The sequence below is a fragment of the Oryza sativa genome, chromosome 4 (assembly GCF_034140825.1).
Source record: "Oryza sativa Japonica Group chromosome 4, ASM3414082v1".
In the NCBI taxonomy this organism is placed as follows: Eukaryota; Viridiplantae; Streptophyta; class Magnoliopsida; order Poales; family Poaceae; genus Oryza; species Oryza sativa.
In genome coordinates, this window is record NC_089038.1 from 26,929,967 (window position 1) to 26,944,577 (window position 14,611).

The window sequence follows — 14,611 nt, forward strand, 5'->3', positions numbered from 1 at the left end:
CATAAAAAACAAACCTAGTATTGTATGTGACCTTAGCCCAGATTTATTGTACTAGAATGTGTCATATCTTATCCTAGATTTATTTTTTTTAGACGGAGGGAGTACGTGCATCTGAACATTTCATTACCATGCCTACTAGCAACTCTCACATGTGAACTGGGGCAAACGAAGAAGCTATATGGTCTCATCTTTTCACTTATGCTTATGCTTATGCGCCAAAATTTAAATTTTCAACTTTAAAATTGAAGCTGATTTTATGGTATTTTCATCGAAGTTTATTTTTCAGCATTTGCTTTTAGATCGCTAATAACACGTATATAAAAATTTTATTCACAAATTATTTTTCATTTGCAAATATGTCGAAACAATGGCTCCGACTTCATAGTTCCTGGGTTAGGATTGCTCTAACGGCAACGGCCATCAACCATGCATCAAGGGTTAACTCGCAAGTGGACCATTCACGTCAGGTGAGTACAACTGTAGAAGGGCACTCGAAAGTCGATTGCATAGCATTATTTTCCAACACATCGAATGGGCTGAGGGCATCTACAATCAGGGACACTCTATAGGTGCCCTCACTTACTGAGGGCGCTCTCTGGGAAACTCCCCTTACAATAGAGGATACCACTAGTAGCCCAACGAGTGTCCCTAACCCAAAGAGCCCATGTAGGTATTTTACTATACTACCCCTCTCTTCTCCCCCCCTCTCTCTCTTCCCCTCATTTACCGGCGCGCCTCCTCCCCTCTGCCTCCACGCGTGCTCGCCTCCTCCCCTCCGCCGCTCGTCTCTCTCTCTCACTCTCCCTCGCACTGCCGCCGCTCGCCACTCTCCTCTGCCTGTCGCCCGTCTCTACCCCTTCTCCCGTTTTTCCACCGCCGCTCCGTGCTCCCGCTGTCGCCAGACCCACGCCCCCCCTCCGATCTCACGCCACACCGCGCTAGATCCAGCGCGCCGCTGCTCACCGGAGATGCGAGGCGTGCCCCACATCCCCTTGCTCGGCGATGGCGCGGTCCTTGGCCTCGTCGGACCCGGGGAGCGGCGTCACGGGGCGCCACGGGAGCGTCGGCGAGGACGACGAGGAGGGCCACCTCTCCCGTTGCGGGCATCCACCGTCGCCCCTCTCTCTCCCTCTATCCCATCGGCGTCCTCCCCGGCATCCTCCGCCTCGCGCTGTGGCCGGTCGGGGGCGCCAGATCCGGCGCCGTAGTGGGCGGATCTGGGCCCCCCGCAGCGCCGGCGAGGACGGGCAAGGCGCCGGCGGAGGAGGCCGGGCAAGGCGCGCGAGGCGGTGAGCACGGGCTCCTCGAAGCCGTCTCCGCCCGTCGCCGGCTAGTGGCCGACGGCTGCTGCGGCGCTCGGTGGCCATATCTGGTCATCGCCGTCGTGGATCCGTCGTCGTCGTCGCCATCGCCTCTTTCTTCTCTCTCTCTCTCTCTCTAAGGCCATCAGCAATGCATCGACGGTGGCGGTCCCGGCGGTGGTGGACGTGGCACCGGCGATGTCGGGCGCGACACGACGAGACCGAGGGGAGAGCGAGAGTGAGGCGAGGGTGCAAGGGGAAATTTGGGGGGACGATGCCGTACCCACGAGCTCCATACGCGCTCAGCGTGGCGCCTGGCTGCGTCTCCCATGAAAAGCTGGTGAGGCGCGGAGAGAGCCGCGTCCCCTACCAGAGCGACGCGTTCCATCGCAAGGAGACGACGCCGACGGAAAAGCGAACAGCTGTCGCTAGGGGCACGGTCCGAAGCACCACATTGGTGATGGCCTGAGAGATAAATCACCAACTTTCTTTCACTTCGTAATAATAGAATCCAAAGTTTTCAGCAGAACCCAAGCTGACGTTTACTGTACAAAGTTGGCGCATTCACAAAAGCTGAAAAGCTGAACGAAAACAGGATCTAGCAAAGTAAACAAAACGCTTACCCGCTAGAAGTACAATGCACTGCTACCTCATGTCTCATTCTCTACCCTCATCACACCCAACTTTTGATGATCACAACTGTCAACATAATCCTACATTCCTACGTATTAATGGGAGACATGGAACACATGATTGTAATTTGTACGAGCGCCTAAAACGAATAAAAGACATATCACATGCCTCATTTGGAAGACAGTCTCATGACCAAAGCATATTAATATAGTGCGATAGTGTAAAATAAAAGAAGAAAGCTTTGTTCAGATAAGACCTTTTGGAATATCTGATGCAATTCCGTCGATTCAGAGAATGACCAAGTTCCATGTGGTAATGTAAGCATTAATTTCCATTATGCAACGATAAATAAAGATTTTTCTCTAATTTCTACGTGTATATTGACCTGATTAACTATACATCCAGAGAATGGAAGAAAAATGCAGCATACTGTCAGTTACTATGTTGAAGTGTAACCTTCAACAGAAATATGATAAATGAACAATGTTTCAGAATGTGAACACGTTCCAACAGAAACTCAGGATCCAGCAGAAGGGGAAACCAAATCCACAAGTTGAGACCTTATGATCAACAAATAATGCAGGATGTGATAGATCATGCCAGAACAGATGCATGTTCTTTCAGAAATCCATACCAATGAACCACAAAAACATCTGTTCGGAAATAAAGGGACAAAACCTGATTACTCTTCTTTCAATATATTTTGTTCAACATAAAGGAAATGAAGAAAATATTTTCCTTCGAATGAACATTATGTCAGACCTCTAGAATTTGTTACTATCATCTCCCACAGTAAATTGCCTCCACAGAATCAGTATATCACCACCAGCATGCAAACTAAAAAGAACATTAGGAATGGTTGAACTCAGCTTGAATCTCTAGAATTTGTTACTATCATCTCCCACAGTAAATTGCCTCCACAGAATCAGTATATCACCACCAGCATGCAAACTAAAAAGAACATTAGGAATGGTTGAACTCAGCTTGAATTTGACCCTCATCAAGGTATGATTCACGTCACAATCATGCAAAATCAAAAGTTCGTTTATACTTTTAAGAATGAGTTTTCACAATTGGAAGTATCCGTTTAAAGATGAATGATAGATAGTCTTAAAAAAACACTTATTGGTCCTTGTTGAAGGTTTGTAAAAAAATAGAGAAAATTGACGATTTACTTTTCTTTATATAATTCCCTTGCATATTCTCATTATAAATGGGAAAAGAAAACATATAGGATTTCCCATGTATTTACCGGTAAAGAAAAAGAGTTGTGATAATTTCTTGCACAATAAAAAGAATCTACCCCCCCCCCCCCCCCAATCAACAAAAATAAAGGTCTCACAGCAAGGTCCCCATCGGTTGCTTACGGGTTATTATAAGTCATAACGGCTTATTAGCAATTAAAAAATGATATGTGAGTAAAACTTTTGTATAAATGTTCTTATCGACTTAAAAGCCAAACTTGAAAAAAATAACTATGTTGAAAAAACATCAAAGTCAATTTCAAAATCAAGTTTCAAAATTAAAATTTTGGCTTTGGCTTAAAATTAATATAAGCCATAGGGCAATCGATAAGGCCCCAAGACAAACTCTCACTCTTGATCACATCCAGACTAGCGTCATATCATAAAATTTGTTAGCAGCAATTCTGGTGCAATAGCAGGTTAGCAACCTATGGTGATGTGTACTAACTTTGTGAATGAACTAGAAAAAAATTAAAAGAAAGAACTTACGCTATTTTTCTAGCACCTGAAAGCATAGAGAAGCAAATGTCTAATTTCTAGATCAAACCAGACTTGAAAGATATACTGCAATATAACACTCATCTCCTTGGATAAGATAATATGCAAGATCCCTTTATCACCTACAAAGAATATATTCAGATCATCCATATTATAGACTTAAAAAGTAATAGTCCCTTCATCAAGCTATTGCTTATAAGTAAGCACTCCATCAAGCACCGTAGAGGACGAGGAGAAAGTATATCCACATAAGTAAGTTTTCCAGCATTAATGACCTGGTGTAATATATCTGGAGAGAATCACCACCAACATGTGCTATAAATAACTATGTGCACTTTACCTTCACACAGGACCTAATCACAAGGTCTAAAGTTGAGGCAAACTACAGTAGCTTAAATACCCTCCACAATCCAGTTCATGTGCCATCTATGTTTGGTCAGGTCCAAATATGTATGTGCACAGGCCAAACCTAAAGCATGGCTCTCACTCGACAGATCAAGATTCAAGGGAATTCAACCAGAACAGTGAATACATTTCAAACCATGTAACTCAATTGGAAACATGGAAGGCTAACTCAGCAAGGCCACATTTGATGGGCAGAGGGACGAAACAAGCCTACGGTAAAATCCTGGTGAACACTACTGGTAATTTACTAGTTTGTGGAGTAAACCGAGCCACCAACAATAACCGAGGTCTTGAGAAACCAATTGTGCTACTAAGAATTAACATGTCTAGTTTAGTTGGCTAGCAACCCTGAGCCAAGTTCTCAATGCTATTACTGCAGCAACTAAATAAGCTCATAACAATTGAAATTGGGACTGTGGGATAAATGTTCAAGTGAACAGACCAATAGATAAATACGATCCGATATTCCAATCAAATGCTAAAAGGTTACGCTAGTCAGAGAGATTGATTTCCATCCTGATGAGTAACATATTCTTATAAGCAGCGAATTCTCTTGAAAAGATAACTGGAAAAAATACTACTGAATACAGCCAACAACAGAACCATCAGTATAACCACTTTCATTCATAATTGTCATAATCCGAACCGTTCTCAGTTTCTCAAATCTCAAAATGTTGGTGTTTAACAGAACTACAAAAGAGTGAGGAAGAGCACGCGACAAGTAAACAAACAACAACTTACTTGCGATCTCCTCGCACCCTCTTCAATCTTCTCTTCTAATATACAGATACTGCATCTGCAGACTGCAGACGACGAGAGCACATTATTCTGTAAAAGAGACCTATTCAGCTATTCGTCTTCGACGAGCTCGAATTCGTCCTCTCGAAGGTGGGCGAAGAACCGGACCGGTTTGTCCTGCCCATCCACCCTGAGCTCGAACTCCACCTTGAAGGGGAGATTGGCCGTGATGCGTTTGCCCTTCCAGATGCCGACGTACTGCTTGACCACACCCTCCATGCCACAGATGTCCAGGTCCGGCGCCTTGGAGACGTGGTGGACGCGTACCGGCGCCGTGACGCGCACGCGCTTGCCGATCTTGGGGGCCGCCGCGGACTCCTCGGCGGCCACGTCCGAGGACGGCGAGGAGACGTCGCCGTTGGCGACAACCTGGCGAACGGTGCGGAGGCGCCCGCGGCACAGCGGCGGCCGGAGGCAGCGAGCGGCCGTGGGTGTTGGCGAGAGGAGGCTGCGGTGTAGGAGCCGGGAGGAGGTGGAGGGGGACGCCACGGCGGTGGCGGTGGCGGGTGCCATCGGCACGGTTGGTGGCCGTGTGGGGAATTTCATCGAGCAGGTGGTGCGCACGTGAGGATAAGAGATGCCGATTGCCGAGCCAGCTGAAGGTTGGGGGTGGATGGCGATTGGCGAGGTGGATGTCTACACTGACCTGCGACCATCCCAAGGGTCATTTGGTCCTCCGAGCCAACCAGTTTAAAGAAGCCGAATTTCATGCATCCTTGAGATTAAGATTTTTTTTCTAGCAAATTGTATTCAAATTTGCAATAATCTGATCCCCTTTTCTTTAACACTAGCATGGTGGCTAGCATTCTTATATTTCTCTTATATAATAGCATATATATATATATATATATATATATATATATATATATATATATATATATATATATATATATATATATATATATATATATATATATATATATATATATATATATATTTCTTATTTTATTATTAAAATATATTAAAATGACAATAATTTTAAATTTTGTACTCACTTTACCAAACTAGTAATGTGGAATATTCAAATTGTATTGTACATACATGATAGTTATTAGTTATTTTTAATATCAAATTTTAGTTATTTCTAAATTATATTCCTATATAGAGTCTAGATTCGTCTTCCAATAATCTTTATTATCTTTTGGTATTTCAATCACAACTTTGGGTGTTTATATGTTGTATTTAAATTTGGGCCTTGTCAGGGTTATAGATACCACATACCTAATAGTAGTTGACTAAATCTCAACATGATCCACCACATACCATGTGTTATACGGAAACAACCTTCGGATATAGGAGGAGTTCCGTATAAGGAATGATGACTAGAGTTCTATATGGAAACGACAAGGACTACTCGGATTGTATCCATATTGGTTTCCCTAGTTCTACTTGGATAAGAGGACACCTATGGGTATAAATACAAGGCCCCCTGGGAGGAGAGGGGACACGGACAACATAGACGCCACAAAGCCACAAAGCCAATACAAGTCAACATACGCCAAGACAAGACGCCGGATATCGACTTCAGGGATAAGCACGACTAGTCCCCTACGGTGTCTCCGGATACTGTCAGGAGAGACGAAAGCGCTATCTCTGATCTCGCCGGGCACGGATTCGAGGAGGAAGACTACCCTGTTGTCGACTACGAGTCAGACCTTCAGACCGCCATGTCGACAACAGTTAGATAAGCTACCCCAAATATTGTACTGGTGTGATTATGGTGAATAAGAGTAATACCGGCTTCGGCCAACATGATGTAGGGTTATTACCTGACAATTCAGGGGCCCAAACCTGTATAAAAATCCTCGTCTCCATCTCTTTTACTACAATCTCGCATATATCCTAGTACTAACGATCCCCATACTATGCAAATACCAAAATCGCGACATCAAACGTCGACAGGCCTTTTATTGTATAAATTTTGCATGGACACTTATTTGCATATCTGTTTATTTTATTCTAAAATTTTGTGATTGACTAATTTAGGTATGACGTTGTACAGAAATCAAATTGAGTAACTTTATTATATTTTTATTCCAAATTTTATCAACCCATATTGTGTTGTATATGGAGTTTTTTTATTTTCTAAATTTCAGATATTCAAATTGTATTTACAAATCCAATCTTCTATTTTATCATTTGTTTTTAATTTGAATTTAAAATTTTTAAAAACTGTATTTCTACATGGACTCTTCCTCCTTTCCTTTACTATTTTTTAAATATGTATTTCTTGTTTTCTTAAATTGTATTTCCACTTGGGGTCTCCTTTTAATTTCAGAAATTTTTAAGTGTATTTCACTTTGGACTCTGTCGACGGGGGATACCCGTAGACCGGATATAGAGGGTATTGGAGTACGTTGGAACGAGGATCTACGTAATACGACATCAAGCAAACAAAAGATAAGGATTATACTGGTTCAGGCCCCTTGGTAGGTAATAGCCCTTATCCAGTTGGTATGGGATTATATGATGGAAACCATAGATTACAAAGGGAATAGTGGAACTCGATGATACCGACGAAACCGTAGTCGAGTTGGTTCGACTAGATCACCCGGCGACTTGGCTCCTATAAGCTCCGACTCTGTAGGCTGTGGTGGATATGTTGGCGGTAAGATTCGATGTCTTCGATACTGCCCAAGGGGTCCCTTTTATACCGCGGGTCAGTTGATCTCCAAGTAGGACTCGGAGATATCGGACCCCTCACGATATGGTAACGACCCAGTATTGTCCGAGTAGGACTCCTTCCATTTGTGGATTCTGTTTCTATCATGTAATAGATTTCCTTAACGTATACAGGAACTACCCGTGTACGCGCGGGTATACCGTATCAGTATACAACGTATATCCAAGTATAAAGGGTATACCTTATCCGTAACACTGACAGACTCCCCTCTTTTTTTTGTCAAAATTGTATTTGTACATGAACTCTTCTTTTTTTACCTTTATTTTATTTTCTAATTTTGAACTTTGTATTTCTAGTTTGACTCTTTCTTTTCCTTTCTAAATTCGAATTTCATATACTTTAAATTATTTTTCGATTTGGCTTTTTTCTTTTTGGGTGAATAACTAATATGGTGCATGCAGTTTCGTTTCGGACTCAGTTTAGTTTTTGAGGTTTCAAATCGTCCAAACAAATCCTTCAAATTAATCAATTGGGTTAATATAGTACTTGGACCCTCAAAAAGTGTCACGTGAGCATGTCAAGTCATCCTCGCATGCAGCGATATGAATGAAATGACCATTCTACCCTTATATACCATATAGAAAAGAAAGAAAAAAAAAGAAAACAAGTATTTCACACATGTATGATCGTTTTAGAGTTGTCACTTATGATTGCTGCAGCCAAGCACTGATCGTATAAATTCCTTTCTCGGCCACCCTCCGCAACAATGTTGGGCTTGGGCTAGCCTGTTATTATTTTGTTTGTGTCTTTTATTTCTTTTCTATATGGTATATAAGGGTAGAATGTTCGTTTCATTCATACCGCTGCATGCAAGAATGACTTCGCGTATTCACGTGGTATTTTTTATGGGTCCAAGGACTATATTAACCCAAATGATTAATTTGGACGATTTGAAACCTCAAGGACTAAACTGAGCCCGAAGCGAAATTTCAGGGACCATATTAGCTATTCACCATTTCTTTTTGCTTTTGTCTGATTAATATGACAATTTCAATTAATTATTAAGACAAAATTAATTGAAAGGAAAGATTGTCGGCGTGATTGAATTAATTGGATTGCGAAGAGAGGATTTCTGCTAGTTAATGTTGACGAAGCGGACTGTGGTGAAAAGGTTTCTATGGTGCTAATTGTTAGTTTGAATTAATTTGTTGTGCTTGGAGTATGATTTTGTTGACATGGCATGTAAGTATTGTTTAAATTTTGATAACGGATAACTGATGGCCATACAAAGTACTATAATTATGGTTGGTTTGTATCACGTGGATTTCAAAGAATCTTGGTCTGTTGCACAATATTTATATCATTCCTTTGACTTTTGTTTCCTTTTTTTCCTTGTCCGTTTCCACTTAAAATTTTCTTGTCCGTTTACACAACCTAATCCTAATACACTTTCATTTTCATTTTTTTTTCATATTTTCTTTCGATTAATGTGGGATTTTCTATATCGTGAGAGTGAACATGGAGGCTCATTTTTCTACTAATTTATTATAAGTTAGTAATAGACAGATTTTGGATACATTTGTTACACGAGTGGTCTACGATGATGACAACACGTGAACCCCCGAAATCGTGGACGAGACAACAGACGCAACGGAGTAGGTTCAGGACTCTGGAGAAGGGGGGCTCCTAGCGCGCGCGTACGCGCCAGCAATTTAGCTGGTGCGCGCGTCAGCTGGGCCCCCACGCGCCCTTTTTTTTTCTTTTTTTGTAATTTTTCTCGACGCGTTTTTTCATTTCTTCCTATTTTTTTCAATCTTTCGCATACCTCTTTACAAATATAGAATTGAAAGTTTTCAAATTTGACTTGAAAGTTTTCAAATCTGGGTTGAAAGTTTTCAAATATGGATTGAAAGTTTTAAATTTGAGTTGAAAGTTTTTCAAATTTGAGATGAAAAGTGGAAAGTTTTCAAAATTTGATTTCGAAAAATTTAAATTTCAAGTTGAAAGTTTTCAATCTTGTGTTGAAAGTTTTCAAATTTGACTTGAAGTTTTCAAATCTAGATCAAAAGTTTTCAAATTTTAAATGAAAAGTTGAAAGTTTTCAAATTTTGACTTCAAAAAATTCAAATTTTGAGTGGAAAGGTTTTCAAATCTGCATTAAATGTTTAAAATTTCACGTAATTTTCAAATTTGCAATAAAAAAAGAAAAGATTAATTAATACGGTTATTATGGAATGCGATTTTTCCTCCAATAGCGCGTCAGCATGTGCTCCCAACGTTTTTTTTTTTTTTTTGCTTGGAAAAGTAGGACTTCTTTTTCACTGGTGGGTCGGCTGGAACCGCACGCGACTAACTGGGCCGGAGATATCTAATTAGCACGTCTGCGCTAATTAGCATTCTCGCCGGAGAGGCCTATTGACTGTTCGGCCCATTAAAGTGGTCCGAAGGATTCAACCACTTCCATACCATGGGCCTATCAAGTCCTTCACAAATCTAAACGTAAAGCTTTTTTTGGACCCCAGGGCCCAGAGGCCATGATTATCTAGGCCTAATCTGCGGCAACATGCATATCCACTAGTAGACCGCTAGAACTCCAGTAGTCCAGGTCCAGGATGCATGTCCACAGTACTCTCCTACTACCTCACAAGTCACGGCACGGCATCAGCAGATTGGATCCGCGGACACCGACGGCAGCGCGCACAACCGCACATGTCCGTGGGAGGCATGCGGCATGCCGCCGATCAAACTCGATCGCCACCCACCCAGGAGGAACACACAACACAGACTGCGGCGGGCGTGGTGCTGGGACTCCTACACGGCTACACCTGCAGCTGGGTGACGACGAATTTAACGAGCGCTCGCGTGGCGGCGTGAGTGAGAGCATCTCTAACAGATTGGCTATTTTGAGCTCTCCAAATACTCATTTGATCATCCATCTAAAAAATTAGAGAGTCAAATTTGCCTTTCACTCCAACAGTCTCTCCATTCATCCTCTCTATTTTAGCCATGGGACCCACACGTCAGCCCCTCTCTCCTTTTTTCCCCTTCTCAAGGCTGACGCAGGCCGGGGGGCGCCGCTGCCACCACCACAACGAAGCGAGACGCCGCCGGCGCCGTCCAGCCCACCACCGCTGTTGCCGCCGAAGGCGAGGGCCATCCTGCTCCTGCGCATCCGGGACCCGCCGCCGCCGCCACCTCCAGCTTCAACGACGGCGATGGCGTGCAGGGCGAAGCCTGCCTCCTCGCCGCCCTCCCGAGCCGCACTCGCAGCGCCGGGGAGGTGTAGGCGGAGGCGGCGGAGGCCGCGCGACAGAGGTTGCCCCCTCCTCCCGAATCCACGCCGCGCCGCCCTGAACCCACGTCACGCCGGAGGCAACGGAGGTCGGGCATATCCGGATCCAAACGACGGCAACGGCAACCTCGGGGACGACAGCGGTGGATGGCGACGACTGGCGACGGTGCAGACGACGGCGACAGCGGCTGGCGACCTCGACGACGATGGTGGCGCTTTGGCGTGGGTTCAAGACGCGCGCCGTTGTTCTCTCCGCCGCCGGCCCGCCCTTCTGCGCCGCATCGAGGAGGTCGTGGCTGCGCCGGCGGTGGCGTTGAGATCGTGGCTGTGCACGGCGGCGGCGGCGTCGAGTCGTGGCTGGACCGCTGGAGAGACGAAGGAGATGGGGGGTGGTGGAGAATCTGTGTGGGGCCCACGATTGGCAAGTGATTTGTGGCTAGCCAAATTTGGCTAGTGGAGGGGAGGTTTTGGCCAGCCGGATAGGGTTTAGGGTTAGAGAGGCTGTTGGAGCACGTTTTTTTTTTTTTGCTAGAATAGCTAAAATTTAGCTTGGAGAGTGAGATGGGGAGACTGTTGGAGATGCTCTGAGGTCGTCGATTGGTCGATCGGAGACTCGCGTGTTTCCCTGCACGTACAGCACTAAAGGCACGTAAGTTAAGTTCACGGTTACATATACATGGCGGCATATGGCAGCGCACGTTCTTATCAGTCGGAGTGTCGGACTACCACTTGCAGGGTTGCATCTGATATAAGTGGTTGGCCACCTATCGTGGTGACGCTGCCATAGTCAAGTTGCGCCATGCCTTGATTATTTTGCCGTGTGATTCAGTTGCGCACGCTGTCACGTACATACGTTGTGAGTTGTGTAGTTGACAAGAACTCCCCGGCTGCTCTGCTCGCTCGAACTTACGAGAGTTATAATGTGCTTGCCTTTAGTACACGATTCGCAACAGTTTGGCATCGTTTGCTCTGAACTATCTGCACTAAATATCTCGAGAAGCAAATAGTATGAAGTTACTAATCACCTCCCCAGAGTATACACAAAAACAGTGGAATGCCAGAGATGTTCCAGAAAACGGAGGGTACAGGATAATTAAATATAAGTAAAACTAATCATCACCTGAACACATACATGCATGAAATATTCTAGTAGCTAGTAAATTAACTGAAGTAGTAATTAATCTCCCCAAGAATCAATACCTAGTTAGATCGACAAAGCCATCGCATGAGTAAAAGAAAACATGAATACTTCAAATCTTTTGAAGTCGAGTTCAACGAATATCTGACACACACAATCTTGGGAAGATACGAAATAAAGGGAATTGTACTGTGGTCACCCCAACAAGCTGACCTAAAAATCGCAGCCTAGAACAGGGGTTCCCTTGTGGTTTAGAAGTCTTGAGAATTGATATAGGTGTGGCTGTTGTACGTAGAGCTGTGTGATGCTGCAAAATTGTCTTTAAAACTGCAATCTGCAAGCATCTCTACCCTAATCATACCTTTGTGGTTGAAGTCGATGAGTAATGAAAGAGATCGTCGAAGTCGATGGGAGATGGAAGAGATAGTCGTCTCGTCGAGGTGCGTGGCTGTGTGCATGCATGCTTAGTCCTCCTTCCACATGAAGGTAGGAGTCTGAGGTGTCCCTTGGGGAGGGAGATCTGAAGAAGAAGAGGTTACCGGAACATCATCGCATGGCATGCTCATCCCTGCCGCTGTTGCTGCCACTGCCGGCACGGTTGCTTGCGTGCCGGAATGATCCATGCTAGTTTCGTCACCGGTGAAGCGAGGGTGGAGGAAGAGGCCGCGAGCGCTGTCCATGTCGTAGTCGTCCCAGAAGGAGCTGCCAGGGCCCCACGTGCTGAACCATGACTCGTCGGGAGCAACCCACATGCCGCCGCACGCCGCCGGCGCGTGAAGCATTTCGGCCGGGTACGGCGCAGCTGCGTCGCCGCCAGAGCACCCTTCTTGACGAGAGGTTGGAGCTGGAGGCTGTGGTTGTTTCTTCTCCATGGACACTCCTGCCGTGTCCCGCTGTTCTCGCTGCTGAGGAGCTTGTTGCTGCGTGTTTGCGTCGTCAGGTGTCTCCGGTGGCGATAGCGACGACGACGAGCACGACGCGGCGGCAGCGGCCGAGGAGCTTACGCTGGTGCGGCCTTTCCCGCCGGCGCGGCCCTTCCCAAGGAACCGGTCCGGAAAGTTGAGCCGCGCGTTCTCGCCGCGGAGCTTGAAGGCCTCGCGGTCGTACGCCATGGCGGCGTCCTCGGCGGTGTCGAAGGTGCCAAGCCACAGCCGCGTGCGGTTCCGTGGCAGGCGGATCTCCGCGACCCACTTCCCCCAGTGCCTCTGCCGCACGCCGCGGTAAAGCTTCTGCGGCGGTGGCGGGACCCGGAGCAGCTGCTGGTACAGCCACGGTGGCACGCCACCGGGGCCACCGCGCGGGCTCAGGTTCAGCGCCTCGCTCCAGTACCGCAGCAGCATCTGCTGCTGCTGCGCGTTCTCCGGGACGACGAACTGCGTCGTCGAGCACGGAGGCGACGCGCCGAACGATATCATCTGCTGGTGCTGCAACGGCTGCTGCTGCTGTTGCTGTGGCGACGCGGGCTGGGACATGCTGGATTGCTGCCACGACAGCGGGTGGAGCCTTGGGCTCCCACCCACCGTCGTCGTGGAGGCCTCGTACGCGAAGGGGAAGATGTGTCGCGCCGACGGTGGCGAGGGCGACGACGGCGACGACGAGATGACGCGGACTGGAGCATCGGAAGCCGAAGAAGAGCGAGGCGAAGGCGGAGCCGACGAGGACGTGGAGAGCGACGATGCGGAGCGGAGGAGGCGGTCGGGGCTCCGCCCAATCTTCTTGAGCGGCCGCAGCAATGCCGCCGACGAGTCCTCCAAAACCGTCCCCAGCTGCCGCCGCGGCTGTATGGGCGTCACCCCCTTCCCCTTCCACCTCCTGCCACCACCGCCGCCGCCGCCGCCGCCGCTCTCGCCGCTCGGAGCGTCCATGCGGAGAAGAAACGCAGCTAGCGCCGCCGGTGTATCGGCTGTATCTGAACGCCTGTGCAAACGTATCAGCCGCGAGACAGGGTGCAGCCAAACGTACCCCGCGCCCGCCGTGCTGCAGCAATATATAGATCAGACAACCTTGTAATTAAACTGATCCTGACACCAACTTGCACCTCTTGCCACGCTGTATAGACGTACGGGCGCGGTGGCGATTGGGCGACCGGTGAAACAGTGCGAGACGAGACGATCGCTTGGCGTCCGCGGGCGAGTGGGCGACCGGTGCGGCGCGCGCGGGGGAGCGCGCGCGCATGCGTTTGTGTGGTGGTGGGGTTTGGTTCTGATTCCGCGACGCGTGCGACCGATAACCCCCGCGCTTATAAAAAGGTCGAGAGAAAAGCCAGAGACCGGTGCTCCTGTGAAAAAAGAGAGGGCGGAAACAAACGGTTCTGCGCGCCAGGAAAAAGATCCCGGTCGGTGGTCTGGCCCCACCGCCCATTGACCCCGACGAGGGGCCCTCCGATGCCGACACGTCACGGGAGCACGAATCTCAAGGACGATGTCAGGATCGCGACATGGCGTCTTTCTGTTGCTGTCACGGCTGCGTGGACGGTACTGATCTGGAAAGAAATACTTGTCAATGTGGGCTTTGCTAGATTGACCCCTCCCATTGCTTTCCTTGTACTCCAATCTCTCGAGAGGACTAGCTTAGTGGCTCGTTTTTATACTCGAGTTTATGAGTTTTCCGCCAATCCGATCACGCTGCCAATAATTGCTTTGTTAGTTTCATGTTTAAGAAAAAAGAGAGGAAAATTCT

The 14,611-nt window shown here is 46.8% G+C and overlaps 2 protein-coding genes across 2 annotated transcripts; both read right to left on the bottom strand.

The window, feature by feature from the left end:
* Positions 1 to 4,666: 4,666 nt before the first annotated feature.
* LOC4336471 (ferredoxin-thioredoxin reductase, variable chain) lies at positions 4,667 to 5,538 on the bottom strand. Its single transcript, XM_015778770.3, has one exon. The coding sequence runs from the start codon at positions 5,423 to 5,425 to the stop codon at positions 4,931 to 4,933; it is 495 nt and encodes a 164-aa protein (XP_015634256.1). The 5' UTR covers positions 5,426 to 5,538; the 3' UTR covers positions 4,667 to 4,930.
* A 6,293-nt stretch (positions 5,539 to 11,831) lies between these two features.
* LOC4336472 (ethylene-responsive transcription factor ERF054) lies at positions 11,832 to 14,157 on the bottom strand. Its single transcript, XM_015778605.3, has 2 exons — positions 13,996 to 14,157; positions 11,832 to 13,909 (listed from the first exon to the last, which is right to left on the bottom strand). The coding sequence occupies exon 2, from the start codon at positions 13,795 to 13,797 to the stop codon at positions 12,397 to 12,399; it is 1,401 nt and encodes a 466-aa protein (XP_015634091.1). The 5' UTR covers positions 13,798 to 13,909; positions 13,996 to 14,157; the 3' UTR covers positions 11,832 to 12,396.
* Between the last annotated feature and the right edge of the window lie 454 nt (positions 14,158 to 14,611).